Raw genomic sequence first — 15,674 nt, forward strand, 5'->3', positions numbered from 1 at the left:
TTTTCTTCCGTGACCCGTCAAAACCGCGCTCGACTAAACCGCGCCCGATTAAACCGCGTCGCTGATGTCATCAACAGGGCGACAACAGCCAGCGCGGAGAAAGAAGGGTGCTTTAAATAGCGCTTTGAAAGCAAGCCGATTCAACTTAAGGTAAGGGTTAGGTTTAGGGTTAGCTTTAGGGTTAGGTTTAGGGTTAGGTTAAGGGTTAGGGTTAGGTTAAGGGTTAGGGTTAGGTTAAGGGTTAGGATTAGGTTTAGGATTAGGTTTAGGGGGGTTAGGTTTAGGGGTTAATTTTAGGTTTAGGGTTTACAGCGTGCTTCTGTCTCCGCGCTGTTGTCGCCCTGTTGATAACGTCAGCTACGCGGTTTAGTCAGACACGGTTTAATCGAGCGTGGTTTTGTGGTGGAACCTTTTTCTTCCTCTCTCCCACTCTTTTATCACTTTCTCTCTACTGCCCAACCTGTCCCCATACTTATCTTCGATTGATCATGTTTGCAATAATTTACCTTCTTTTCTAAATAGGCGCAGTTCCCTTACTGGATCCCTCGCTCATTCAAACACACACACACACACACACACTCACGCACAAAACCATTTTTCTCCATTCCAATTCGGATCCTATAAATCAATTGCTCTGTGAAACATCTGTGAAAAAAATTCAGGTGCTCAGGCATGAAAATGTGCTGCTCAAATACTATACTTTTCCGCACACACTGAAAAAAAATTAGAGGGAACATTGATTGCAGATACATTTGAGAAAATGTCAGGTCTACTTCCAGCTCTGAGAGCCCAATCAGGGAATAGTTTCGCTTCAGGCTTATCTAACCACAGCAGCAACCATTGTAATTTCCAAAAATGCTCCCAGTATAAAGGTGCTACAAGGATTTGTGGAAAATAAGAATCCATTGTTATGGCTACAGTACCAATAACAGGCAGATGCTGGTTTGGCCATTTCTGATTCTTTGTTTTTTGTATCTATTCCTCTTTTTTGCAAGAAAACAATAAAACAGCATAAACCAATAGTCACAGCACTGCTGTCAATCTTAGCAGGCTGAGGAAAGAAAATGCTCACAGCTGTTACTTCCACGTTTTTCTCTGAGTGGTGAAATGCAGCAGAGATTTTGCTGATGGTGAAGTTACAAACTAGGTTCTAATTTTAAAAACCAAAAATCTTCGTTTGAATGCATGTTGTTTCATAAATTATTGAAACTTCTGACACAGATTAAAACCCAGTTATCAAATAAAATATATAAGCAAGGATAGCAGTAACATATAATGTGCACAGCAGGTAGTTAATTAATGTGAAGTACAACAGTATTAAGTTTATACTTTAGATATTTACATCTCCATCCCCAATCTAAATGTGTAATTTGCAACTAAACTTTATCCATATATTGAAATGAATAAAGCATATGGCATACTTTCAGAAATTGAAATATTTTGATGGCTTTAAAATATTCAAAACCAAACTTAAATTCTACGCAAACATCCAAAAACAGTTTATCAGGTTTGCATTATTTATTTCCAAGGCAATAAACAATGTTCCATCAAAAGCAAAATGAACTTCTTTAAATTAAACTTGATAATAAACACTTCTGCATTTTTCATAGTGGCAATCAATACATTTATTTTACCTCACTACATTTTCACTTCAGTATACTCTATATACAAATATTGTTTCTGATTTTTGAAAACCTTTGTATGTCTTTCTTTTTTAGATGACCATAATGACTGGGAATGTGATCTGAATACCAAACGTATAATGTAAACCTTTTTAGAACAGTGTTTCTCAACCTCATCAACTTTTAAGTGGATTCTAATGTCCATAATTGGGGACATTAGCCAGCATGCTAGGAGTTGAAATCCACACACCTCAAAGCTGCTAAGGTTGACAAACATTGATTCAGAGATAAATTTAATCTGAGTAATATTGAATGACTTCTCCAGTTACTTTATGACAAGAAGCTGCTTCATTCACTATTTCTATGCTGGAATTTACTCAGGTTTAACAAGAAACATGTTAAATTTCATTATGACAAGGATCATAGCAAATACTTGCTTTTGGAAAATAATATCAGAATTAGCAAAAGAACCATAAAACCTTCCCAAAAGGTGTACTAATATTACAGTATTTAAAGATATATAAAATAGCTATGTGATAATATACTGCAATGAATTTACTTCTGTTAATTTAAAAATATACATTTTTTTAATTGCATAGACCATACAACAGGTAGATGATTAAATTACAAATCTCATCTCTTGGTCCTTCTGTTCAGGAACCAATATAATGTCTGTTTCAGGATAAATATTACCACCTCCTGCACACAGCAAAATCATATTTGGGAGGGGGAGGGGGAACCTAAATTAACTCATGGCAAGTAGCCATTGCAATATCACTTTAATGAAACATAGCTTAATATGCAGGAGGGGGTATTAAAGTGATGAAAGAAAATAAACTTCCGAAGTCCAGTGTTGATAAATTTATTTAATGAAACTCTGAAATATTTTGCTATGAAAACTAGGCAATGTCAGGACTAACTAAAGCATTCCTCCAACCCCAGGGCCATAAATGCAGATATTTTTCTAGGTCTAGTCCTCAAATCACATATAAAGTCATGTATCCTAGCAGGTTCATCAATGCCAAACCAAATTTAGCTCCTTGGTCTCTACTCAATAAGCAGACAAATAAACAAGAAGTACAAATGCTAAGTTTACAACAATTCTCTATATAACTTAGAATAAAGTTTCGTGTCACAAAAATAAAAATGCATCTCTTTCAGAGGCTCAGAACTCTTTTATAAAAATGTAATGGTAACTCTGATGTTGCATGGAAATGATTCTAATTATTTATTTTGAAAATATAATGGCTTCAGGTAAAGGTACATTAACAAAATTTGATGTTAAGTTTACATTTTTTAAAGAAATCAGATCAAATGGATTTATTAAATAAAACCATTATTGCTATTTACCATGAAGATATTATTTTAAAAATAGAATCCTGATCAAAAACACAGGCCTGATAACCTTAGGAACTAAGACAGATTAGAAATTATTAATTTGCGTTTATCTTTTTTTAAAGATAAAGTTTGGCAAAAATGCCACAAGTGATTCAAGACTATGAAAACAGTATATATGTTCTTTTAAAAAAAACCTTTTTTTCTACATCCGATGTTTTCTTTTCTAAATGACCCAAAAAGGTGGTTTAGAAACTGAGTGCTGAATACTGAAACAACTTCTGTCATCTATGGATAGGGAATTGGTATCTTTTTCTTCAAAGGCTGTTAGCATGCCAAATCAAAGATGAGAATTGCTGAAAAAAGAAAAAAGAGAAATAGAGGGTAAGCTGCAGAAAACTTTGTTAACTGCAATACAATTGACAATTGCCAAGAAATATAAAAATATCACTGGAAAATATAGGAATGTCTCTATCCATTTAATTTCTACTAGGACATTTTCTGCCCATACCAGTGCTAACGTAGGTATATTAGGGGGAAAAAAACAGGTCTGTGTAAGATATAATCCTGTCATACAACTTCTTTAGCAGTAATTATCGTAATCTTTCTGTTATTGTTTTTTTAATATTATTAACATAAGATTTTCTAAAAGATATATAATCTGAAGCCATCTCATCAAATAACTTGTTTTTAGCACACACAAAAAATCATTTACACAATGGCCACACACAAAAATATTTTCAGACAGCTTTACAACTCAATGCAAATTTGAACTAAGCATAGAACAGTAGCTATTTGTGCAAATGTATTTATTTATAATAATCCTGTTTTCTGTCTAGCTACTGTGGGCAGCAAATAAATTTAAAAACATAAAAACAGTAATCTATCCCTAATTATGGTCAAATTATGACAAAGCAAACATCAAAAGAATAACATTTCCCACTTACCCCAAAATATCAAAAGTTTCTAAAATGTTCTTCTGACAGAATTTTACACTTCAAATACTTTAGTCAAGAATTCAATGAGTTTAGCTCAATAACCATAGAAAAGACCTATTTTATTTTTGCTTCTATTAAAATCAAACATTTAAAGTTGGATTAAGTCATTTATAGAATGTACTAAAACAGATCTGGAGGCAATGACAGTCTTATTCCCATTTCAGTATGGAAGACAGTAAAAATTCAACCTAATTTTCCCTCTGGAACTTCAATTTTCTTACATGTGAAAAGTCCCAGGGGATGCATATCAGTTAATAACTGACTGCAGAAAAGTTTCCTAGGAAATCTGCATATTTGTCTCAAAAATAGGACTTTTCATGCATAAGTAAGTAGGTATATTTCTCCTCAAAGTAATGTTAGTGGATGAAATAAATGCAATCGTTGAATGTTAGAAGTGCTTTTGAGGCAAAGAAGGAAAACTATATTGGGAAGTGGAAAATGTGCACAAACCCCATCTTTCTAATGGCCAACTAAACTGTCTTTGGAAACAGAGAAGGATTATTCAGACTATTCTAGTGGACAGCGTCATGCCCCAGGTATAAATTCTACTCTGATGTACTGCTAGAGTAATGTACTATGTTAGAAAGGGAAGTTAATATATATTATTTTTCAAGTAGAAGCTACAGCATTACAAACATACAGACTGTATCTTTATTGTCGAAATAATGCAATAAAATCGCAGAATTTGAATGTTCCCTTCATATTTTCACAAATACGTTTCTACAAACTTTTTGGACAACGGTTCAAGCGGCAATTGCAGAAGTATTGTTCTCCACTTGTTATTTCTGCAGATGGCTCATTTGGGAAGTTTACATTTAAGTGCTGAAAATTAGAGTCATTTATCTGTATATTTTAAACAAAGCTTCTCTCAACAAGCAAAGCATGAATATGTCATGAAGCAGCATGATATGAGCAAATTGTTTACTAAACTCTGGGAGTAATTAAAATAATTTCTACTGTTATGTATTATTTACTAGAATTGCAATAGGATGTCTGTGTGTGCATAAGAAAAATTGCTAACAGTGATAAATATTTCACATATATTGATCCCAAAATATGTTAAATGGTCAGAAGTACCTAATTCAGAAGCATATAACAAATTCTTAATACAAGTTTAAATGATTTAAGCCAAAGAAAACACATTAATTGCTCAACTAAACTCTGCAATATATATTTTTCTAATCAAAATTGAATGTGTATCAGCTGAAAATGTTGTCAATTCATTGAACAGATCAGTGTTTCAGAATTTAATTCTATAAAGCAGTGTTTTTCAACCACTGTGCCGCGGCACACTAGTGTGCCGTGACATAGTGTAAGGTGTGCCGTGGGAAAATTACTTTATATATAGTCAATATAGGCACAGAGTTAAATTTTTTTAACATTTTCTAATGGTGGTGTGCCTCGTGATTTTTTTCATGAAAAAAGTGTGCCTTTGCACAAAAAAGGTTGAAAAACACTGCTATAAAGACAGTTACATATTTATTATTTCTTTTTTATTTCCTGCATATAGTTATTTAAAAAAGAGAAAAATATAATTCATTTCTTTCCTAACATGTACATATATTTGCTAACAGAAGGATGTTTGCAAAATGCTGAAAGATGGGGAACATAAAATTAGTCCTAGTCATTTTATGCTTAAGTTATATAAGCAGAATTGTTTCATTTGCTCAGAGTTTCATCATTAGAATCATGGGCCTATTAGGCAAAAAGTATTTCAAAAATGTAATTTTTTTGATAACGTAATTTTTATAAGCAGAAGGGGGATTACATCATTAGTACTAAAAATTATTCTAACATGACTTCAGATAACTTTAATGAAGCTAACCTCAGAAAGGAGACATAAGAATTCCAACTTCAATGTTATCAAAATGACTGTAACTATGCCCGCCAGGTAACTGATGTTATTTTTTTTGTGCCATAATTGGAGAAAATGGTAAAAAAGACTTACATTATCACGGTCATCAAATTTACTAATTAGGAGACATGAAAAAAAATACATTAGGGCTTTTCTAACATCTAAACTCACAAAAATTACCATAAAGTAATTCCTTCCACAGACAAATGTTTTAAAATGGAACACCCAGCTAGTCTTTGAATTACAACTTCATTTGGGACCAGAACATATATTGATAAGCAATGTAGTCGTACATATGATCACATTGCTTTGCGATGGCATTCCCAGCAATAGCACTTAGACTTATATACCACTTCAGTGCTTTAGAGCCCTCTCTAAGCTATTTACAGAGTCAGCATATTGCCCCCAACAATCTGGGTCCTCATTTTACCGACCTCGGAAGGATGGAAAGCTGAGTCAACCTAGAGCCAGTGAGACCCAAACTGCCAAATTGCTGGCAGCCGGTGATCAGCAGAAGTAGCCTGCAGTACTGCATTCTAACCACTGCAGCAAATCCAGTTGTCTTCAATGATAACCCCTTATTCAGTGCCATCATACCTTTGAATGGTTGTTGAAGGAGTAGTTGTGACTCAAGAACTACCTCTACACAAAGTGATACAAATATATTTCAAGCATAGAAGAACCTTTCTATACCAGGGGTTCTGAAGTTTTAAGGAAATAATATTGTGTTCTATTTATATTAGGTATTACTTACACATTTTATATTACAGGTGTTCTAATATCAATGTTGTGGTTGTTCAGGAGAAATATTCATAGTTCTATAGATTTCTTTTAGAAGAAGTAGAGAAGTATCTTCTGATTCCCTGCAGATTAAAAAAAAACATGCTAATTTTCAGTGAATTGCCTAATTTGAACAAGTTTATTCTATTCTGTAATGCAGAGGAGGCAAATACCTAACTAAGGAGACTTGAAAAATTGCTATCCTGTTGCTTTTCTTTGATTGCTTTTTAAATTAATTTCTTTAACATGTCTCAAACTTATGTCTCTCCGCAACATAATAGTTTACTTAGGTCATTTATCCTTCAGCTATGATTTTAACATCAATATACAAAACACAGCATCTCAATCATTTTAACCAAAATTAAGCTAAAGGTAAAGGTTCCCCTCATACATATGTGCTAGTCATTTCCAACTCTAAGGGGCGGTGCTCGTCTCCTTTTCAAAGCCGAAGAGCCAGCACTGTCCGAAGACGTCTCCAATCATATGGCTGGCATGACTAAACACCGAAGGCGCACGGAATGCTGTTACCTTCCCACCAAAGGTGGTTCCTATTTTTCTACTTGCATTTTATATGCTTTTGAACTGGTAGCTTGGCAAAAGCTGGGACAAGTAACGGGAGCTCACTCTGTTACATGACACTAGGGATTTGAATCACTGAACTGCCAACCTTTCTGATCAACAAGCTCAGTGTCTTAGTCACTAAGCCACTGTGCCCCTTTGACACATAATTAATTGTCCTTAATTTACTCTCTATGATTTACATCTATATTTCTTCCAATTCTTGTATCTCATTTCGTTGCCCGTTTTCTTCCCCCATTTAGACAACTTCTGATTTTAGACTTTATTCTATCATGATTTCAGGCTCAGTTTTAATCACCACTGAATTGACCATGATTTCACTAATCAGTCTCCTTTCCACCCAATTGGTCTACAAGCATTCTACTGCTCAGAAAATTAAATATCTTTTAAATCTCATAACAGCACACTAGCTCTGCTATAATTAGGGGAAAAACAGTTTCTGGGATGTATTCTGTAACTTTTATTAATAAAATTCATCTTTTTCACTTATTTTACATTTTTGATCAGGTGACATTTATAGATTCAATTTGATTGTAATTCTAATTAATAGGTATTAAGGCTGTCCTAAACATTATTACAAAGAAGAATACATTGCTAATGAAACTGGGGACAGATTGTTATTGCAGTTATATTATTAAAATGTATGTTCTATCTTTCTAGTTCTTGGATCATATATTCAGGTAGAATCTGCCTGCCCAACAGGCTCAAGATTGGAGATTGAGTAGATGGGCCTACAGAATAGCCTTAGTAGTAACCCCCGTACTCCAAAACTCTGAATCCCCAAATCAGAGAGTCCCCATCTTGCTAAAATTTAGAGGATTGTAAAAATGGCACTCTTTCACATAGGCATGTGGTACATGAAAATGTAGTGGTAGAAAGCACTACTGAGATTTTAGTTGTGTTTTTCTTATTGTTTGTTCTTATTGTAAGTTAACCATAATTTTGTATGTGACATACAAATGTTTGTATAGCTAAAATGCATTTGGAAGCAATGGTAAATAGATCCTTTTGCTCGTAGTATCAAGCTTCTTAGTAAAGGAACAAAATTTGACTCCATTCATAGAGTGGAACTATGTTTATTTTGTTTATTAATGCTGCACTATCGTAAAAATAATGTACTAGCAAAATGTTTTAACTTTTTTGTAATACAGTTAGCAGCACTCTAATTTAATGTTTGTACAAGTTCAGGGACTCAGGTTCTGTATTAATGTATTGATATTTCTAATTATTTGTAGGTGGTTGGACTTCCTCTTATACCAAATTATGTAATGAGTATATTAATACCAAAAAAAACCACCAAAAACCAAGACTATTTTTATTTGTAATCCAGTACAGCATCCTACAATATCAGTCCCTATAGTAGATTACTGGATCTAATGCAACAATTTTCTATTGTTTTATAAATAATTAAATAACCTTCAAGTTGTCCAAATAGATTTCAGGAAAGGATATAATGGTGAGCTAATCACCAGAAGAATTTTTGTATAATTTATTTGAGTACACTAAGGCGTCATACTGAAATAGAACAGCATATAGAAAGACCAAAAAAATCATTTATTATGTGAATCCTTGAATCTCTTCAGCCGTATACTCAAAGGGCAGGGAGACAGAAAGACAATTTCTTATTAATAGAAAAAATATTATTTGTCTACTTCGTCAAGGTTTATTTTATTAATCAGCGATGTATGATGTATTTGACTTCACCCTACTATATAAGAACCTAACAATTTTATCATTTATTAGTCAACAGAATTTTCTTTAACGCAAGAGTGCCACCTTATGGAAATACTATCTAACAGCCTTGCAGCATAGATCAAGCAAAGGAAATTGGAACATTGCTGAAGCAAAATAGAAGCAGGCAAACTGGGACATAAATTCTAAGCCTCCCTATTTTTTTAAGGCATGTAAGATGAATAAATTACTGTTATTTACAATCTCCTAATATAGTGATGGTAATCAACTTGGAAATGTTTAAAGTGTGGGAAACTCAATTCATAGATAATAAAATTGTTGGGAAAGTAAAAGAAAGAACACCACTGATTTCAAGTGTTCTCCCAGTAGATCTCAGACTAGCTGTGGCAGAATATTTGATAAGAAATAGCAGGATGGTATATTTTACTAAAGTACATCAAATACAAAACATTTCCATATTTAGATGCCAGATGCAATACTCCCACTTCAAAGTTTTTAGCAAAGTAATAGACTACATTTACAAGCCCTCATTTTATCTTTTGAACCAAAATGCTATAAAGTCAATATTATAGGAATATATCAAGGGCTACTTTAGTTGTACGTATAAGAATTTGCCCACTCCGGGAGCCTGAAACCAAGCACTTGGTTTTGTGTAACATTACTTCAGTAAACAGGTCCTTTGTTCTTAAACTGATGCAGCAGAGTATCTCATATCTCATATTTATATACAGTAGTTTGCCCTACCACCACAGGTAAGGGATTGGTTTTCACCTAAGTAGTTGTTTTTGTTTTGTTTAGGCTTGATTGTTTACTAATATTTCCCATCAGGACTATCGGTGGAAAACATTTATGGGATTCCTCATTTATAGAGACTTTGCCCTTGTTGGTCCAGGGAGGTAGAAACTCTTTATGTCCTCAGTATCTTTTTTATGATGCCCCAAATGTACACTGATCTGCCCAATCATCCCCAAATTTGGGGGGTCACACTGATAATTTTTATGTTTATTACTTTTTGAGAGATGATAACTACACTCACATACCAGCTGAAAAAGAAGAATATCTAAAGAAACAAAATTTCGCACCAGTTTGTTATAGAAATAAATAAATTCTTACCAATAGCACAAGTGACTCTGTAGAGCAAAAAGATACTCATTAAAACTTTCTATAGGTTTTTCTTGAAGAACATAATCAATACGACGGCCTCCATTTAGCAAACCAATTTTTATACTCAAGTCTTCATCCTTTGAAAGTTCTGGACTTTCCACTATCTTTTCTGTTCCAGGGAAAAGAAATTGAGTATGAAAAATACAATACAAGTTGAATCCTCCTTTTGCCACTCTCTTTTTCTTTACTGCAATATTGAGTATTAGGCCTATTTATAACAGTTACATTTTTTTCTCCCGATATATTTACACTTCTGCGAATATGAATATGTTTTAGTTAGTCCATAACACAATAGGAATACTCATTCTATCTTGAAATTCACTGGAATTTCAAACTAACAGCAGGTGATGAGAAGGCAGATAAAGAGATGAGCACTTCAAAGAGGATCTCAAATTATATTTCATTGCAACAATAACTTCAGATTCTTTTTTCAATAAAAGTACTTTAGCTTTAATCATTTAAGAAAAGTTAAGTAAAAAAATTCAACAGAGATAGAATAAAACAAACTTTTTCTGTCTAGAAAGTCAGTATTTGATTATCTCCAGTGTTTTTATTTAGATAACTTGGTTTGTCTTGGTGTTTGATTAAACCAATGCATTTATTATGTGCAAAGTACGGTTTTTACAAGTACAGGTAGCCCTTGATTTGGGACTTGGTTTACAACCATTTCTACTGTGGTCATTAAATGCATTACTGTGATTGTTAAATCAATCACACAGTTATTAAGCAAAGCTGGCTTCCCCAATTGACTTTGTTTATCAGAAACAGGTTTGGAAGGTCACAATTTGTGTTCATTGACCAAAAGATGCTGCAACTGTCATAAATGTGAGTCACTTGCCAAGCACCAAAATTGCAGTCATGTCCTTGCAGAGATATTGTGACAGTCACAACTTCAAACATGGGTCATAAGTCACTTTTTCCGAGCCCATCGTAACATAAACTGTCATTAAACAAATGGCTGTTAGTTGAGGACTACCTGTAACTATTTCCCTTCTAGGAAAACTTTTATCCTTTCCAGGATAAAAATTAGAGTTTGCATATTGGAGGAAACTATATAAAACTTTATCAAGTTTCAGGGTACGAGATGTGAGTTCCTAACATGAGATTCTAGACTTCAATCCTGCAAGTAAAGAGATAGAAACACAGTTCAGTTTTATCAAGTTGAGCAGTTACTGAAAAGGATATGCGTGTATCAACTAACCTTCTGCCTCATCTTTTTCCTCTTCTGCTTTAATCTGGTGGGCCACTTTCTCCAATTCTGCTTGGAGTATAGAAGAAGACGTATGGGCACGTGCAAATTCGTTAAGGGTTTGCCAAGCACTTTTCAAAGAGCTGAGAAAGCCTTGTTTCAAGTCTGATCCCATACGAGAGAGAGAATCTTTCAATTCTAATAAAAAAGAAAGAAATATAAATTAGATCCAACCACTGTAAGTTCAAAAGGCAATCACTTTGTTAAATACAAATGTTAAATAGTTACCTAGAAGTAAATACAGAATACAGCTTCAATTAAATAACAACAACAAAATCTGTTCTGCCATCCATAGACAATCATTTATTGTAGCTCTGTTCAGTCTGAAGTGATTATCTGGTTCGCTGTCCTGGTTTTAAAAATGTTTACATTTATTAACCTGGTATACTGATGGATCTTCCTTGTTTCATTTCTCATTTACATTAATAGTAGGGTTGTGGAATCCTTTGGATGCTTCATGTGCAAAATAAATTAAATGAATACAGGGATTTGAAGTACTGCACAATCTAAACAGGCTCCTTAAAGATTGGAGTATGAATCTTTAAAATCATCATATTTATTTATCAGTCAAACTTAAGTGGATGTCCATATTACTTAGCAACCAAAACTCCATATCCAATTATTATTATTAACCAAGAATTACCTGAAGCAGCACTATACCAAACATATAATTGTAACCATAAGTAGTGACCACTGTTATTTTGCTGTGAGTAGTGGTCAGGAAAAAGTAACTAACAATATTTTTATAGGATTCTTTAATTTCAGATGAGGTCCAACTAGTTCTCTAGATGTCCTAAAGCGGTCCTTAAAATCTGTTATACGTGGATATGGATCGTTTTCTCTAATTAATGAAAAACTATAAAGTTTTTGATTCATTGTTTAATTACTTTTCTTTAGTTTTAGGACTTGTATAGAGAGTAGATCACAGTTTAGTTCAAAAAGATTTACAAATTGTTAATCATCATTGTATTTCAACTGAGCCTATTTCATTTTATGCTTATTAGGCACCTACTAATGCTACATAGAAAGATGTGTAGTTTACTACTGTTGCAATAAACTATTTATATGACCACTTTAATTCTGCCTTATTTAATTACTTGTTCATTCTCTACTTCAACAACCCTTTTCCTGCCTACACACATTGTGATGTCAGGTTAAAGACACAGACTAAATGGCAGACACTTTTAAAAATAGTAGCATTCCTTACCACTAATCATCCCAAAATTACCAATGTAGAGAAAACAGCAGTTTGGAGGGAAAGCTTTATAAAATATTTTTGTCATACAATGTGCAATCGATTGATACTGAATACTTTATATGTTGGTATGTTGCTGCTTTCTCTCTTTGCAAGCTTCTTCTGTTTATGCTTTATAACGTACATACTAGGTGTATCTTCAAGTCAGATATTAGAAAATATTTCAATTCGCTTTATTTACCAAGGTGGAGTCTTTTTCTGCCTTTGTGGTGTGGAATGAGGACTGGTTTCACATCAAAATCAGAAATAATCATAGGTTCTAGCCTGTATGCCACCGGATCAAGCTAAATAATAAAAAAGCACATAAGATTTCAAGTCTAAGCACAGCTAGTTTCACACAAAAATATTGGACTGATTTCCCAATAGCAGCCAAAGGTCCAACACAGAATACATAGTTGGGAAAGAAAGTACATGAAAAAAGTTGCAGATGAAATACGTGTTTCCCCGAAAACAAGACAGGGTCTTATTTTCTTTTGACACCCCCACCCCACCCCCGAAATAAGTGCTTATTTTCAGGGAGGGCTTATTTTGACGTATGCGCTCAAAAGCCCAATTAGGCTTAGTATCCAGGGAGGTCTTATTTTTGGGAAAACAGGTATCTAAAGTCAGGTATTATCCTTAACAAAGCTTTTCTATTTCTATTTGCTCACATGCTATTTATTTCTATATTTCTATATTTATCTGCAAATACATTATCATGCATGAGGTCATATATAATTAGTACATTGATAAACAAACAATGAAACATCGGGTTGACTTGTGACCACAATTGGGATCTGAATTTCTGTTGTTAAGCAAATTGGTTGTTAAATAAGTCACATCCAGTTCTACAACCTTTTTTGCGGTGGTGGTTAAGCAAATCATTGCCACTGTTAAATGATACAAGTGGCTGTTCAGTAAATTTAGTTTCCGCCATTGATTTTTCCTTGCGGGAAGATGGACAGGAAGGTCGCACATGGCAGTCACATGACCCTGAGACACTGCAACCATCATAAATACATATCAGTTGCCAAGCACACAAGTTTTTATCAAGTGACTATGGGGATACTATAAAGGTTGTAGTCATAAGAAACAGTCATAAGTAATTTTCTTCAGTACCACTGTAATTCTGAATAGTAACTAAACAAATGGTTATATTTGTTTAGTTACAACTACCCATGTAAAAGTGTAAAGTTCCTCTGATTTGCATAATAACTTAGGATTTCAAATATTCAATTTTCTCTCTAACTCTAAATAAACAATGCAATCTTTTGAAAATATAAAATACGATAAAAATGTATCAGAAATTAATGCTACACAAATACATTTTCTTAGTTTTCAAAAAAGTTAAACTTAGAATATAGATATGTAAGATACAATTACTTTCACTAAATGTAATTGAAAACCTGTTCTTGTCACTAACCGGATGATATATGTTAAAAAATCCCTTGCAGGTTGGCAGCCTGTAGCTTTCATCAATTTTTTCCACTCCTCTAACAGTGAGAAATACACCAATTGGAGAACCCAAAGCAAAGAAAATATTTGGTTCAAAATCAAGCGTGTTGTATACCACGGACACCTACAAGACAGAAAGTATTTTATTTTTAAAAAGAAAAGGAATAATTCTGTTTGTATGTCAGCTACTTCACTTTCAGCCTATTACATGTATCCCCAGACTGGACATAACAAAGTTGATTTTGGAAACAGTAAATTGCAAAATGCCTTTCACTGTTAAGAGTTTTATGTGAAATTGATGCTCTATGAGTAGGTTCATAACAAACCATGTGCACATTATATCATCTGTACTCCAGGAATATTTTATGTTTTCATTTTATTCTCTAATACACAATCCCTTATCTGTAACTGCATAGGCTAAGCAGAAAAAACTATGTTCCAAAAGGAGACAATTGTACCAGTTGCAAACAAAATGTATTCATTTACATACATACATACATACATACATACATACATACATACATATATATATATATATATATATATATATATATATATATATATATATCTTGTACCTGGCCTGTTCCCATTTCAAAAAATTCGTAGTCTATGTGTGCAGATGAAACAGATGTTCCAAATGGGCGTTTTCGTTTGGATGCCTCCTGAGGAATGGCAGGTTCTGAAGATGCAGTAGCTGAAGACAACTTATCTTTCTGAGCAACTTCTTCCATTGCAGCCTTTTTCTCTAGTAATGCCTTTTTTTGTTCCTATTGAAACAAAGATTTTTAAAAACTGAAGAATCAAAGAATGACTCTTTAATAAATATGTGCATTTGTATTTGGGCACGCGCGCACACATACACAAACACATTTTGTTAGAGGTTCAATTATCTTTTCTTCAGGATCCTCTGGAACAGCTCAAAATATCAGACAGAATTCTTTTTAATTTTTTTTTCTTTCAATTCCAGGAAAACCAAATTGTCTGTGTCCTTTTTCAACTGTTTATTATTTCTGCTTTACTTGATAAAATTTTCACATTAAAAATTCACAATTTCTCTCCTAAGAAGCCCTATAGAATCTTATTTTTTTTTCCATTTATTCAAATGTTTTCTATAATATTTCTGGCTAATTTCTTTTTCTATCAGTTGATCTAATGAGCCTCTCCTTGCCTCATTTTGCTTTGCAGCTTTTCTGATGGATTATTTATAATCCAAAGATAAAAATAAGACAACTACAAAGATGAAGGTAAATAAGTTTCTCTTTTTTCCCCACTGTCATTCTCTCTAAAACTTTAAGGGTTTAAATCCCGGAAGTTTTCTTGGTTTTTCACAGCTTTCCATTTAACCCTTACCCCAAACTGGCTCTCAGGGTTTCAAATACAAAATTCTAACTAGGAGCTGAATGTTAAATATTTGTTCACAATACTTTGACAAAAGGTGTTTCTTCCACATATAGGGTCAGTAAAATATGTTATCACCCTGCTTATTTTATATTTCATCACATTTCTGTGGTGCAATGTTAATATCCAAAGAGACAAAGGGAGACTCAGTGAGATTGCTTCCCACCTGTTTGGCTGCTCTGTCTTTTACAAAGTTTGCTATCTTCTTCCGAGGCCCAAGAGGTATTCCCATTTCCTTCAGGTCATCAATTGTACACAGCAACTTTCAAAATAAAATGAAGGAAATCAAATTTGGTATTTTTCCATTAAAAAA

At 33.5% G+C, this 15,674-nt stretch overlaps 1 protein-coding gene across 1 annotated transcript in view; it reads right to left on the reverse strand.

Moving 5' to 3' along the window:
- Positions 1 to 1,669: 1,669 nt before the first annotated feature.
- Positions 1,670 to 15,674, reverse strand: part of SEC23IP (SEC23 interacting protein) — a 31,740-nt gene continuing 17,735 nt past the window's right edge. The window contains exons 12-19 of the mRNA XM_032225311.1: positions 15,528 to 15,623; positions 14,539 to 14,730; positions 13,932 to 14,087; positions 12,711 to 12,813; positions 11,227 to 11,412; positions 9,975 to 10,134; positions 6,565 to 6,673; positions 1,670 to 3,313 (exon numbers count right to left, since the gene is read on the reverse strand). Of these exons, the coding sequence (XP_032081202.1) occupies positions 6,592 to 6,673; positions 9,975 to 10,134; positions 11,227 to 11,412; positions 12,711 to 12,813; positions 13,932 to 14,087; positions 14,539 to 14,730; positions 15,528 to 15,623 (975 nt within the window). The 3' untranslated portion in view covers positions 1,670 to 3,313; positions 6,565 to 6,591. The remainder of the gene's footprint in view (positions 3,314 to 6,564; positions 6,674 to 9,974; positions 10,135 to 11,226; positions 11,413 to 12,710; positions 12,814 to 13,931; positions 14,088 to 14,538; positions 14,731 to 15,527; positions 15,624 to 15,674) is intronic.

This window comes from Thamnophis elegans, chromosome 10 (assembly GCF_009769535.1).
Source record: "Thamnophis elegans isolate rThaEle1 chromosome 10, rThaEle1.pri, whole genome shotgun sequence".
NCBI classification, from domain to species: Eukaryota; Metazoa; Chordata; class Lepidosauria; order Squamata; family Colubridae; genus Thamnophis; species Thamnophis elegans.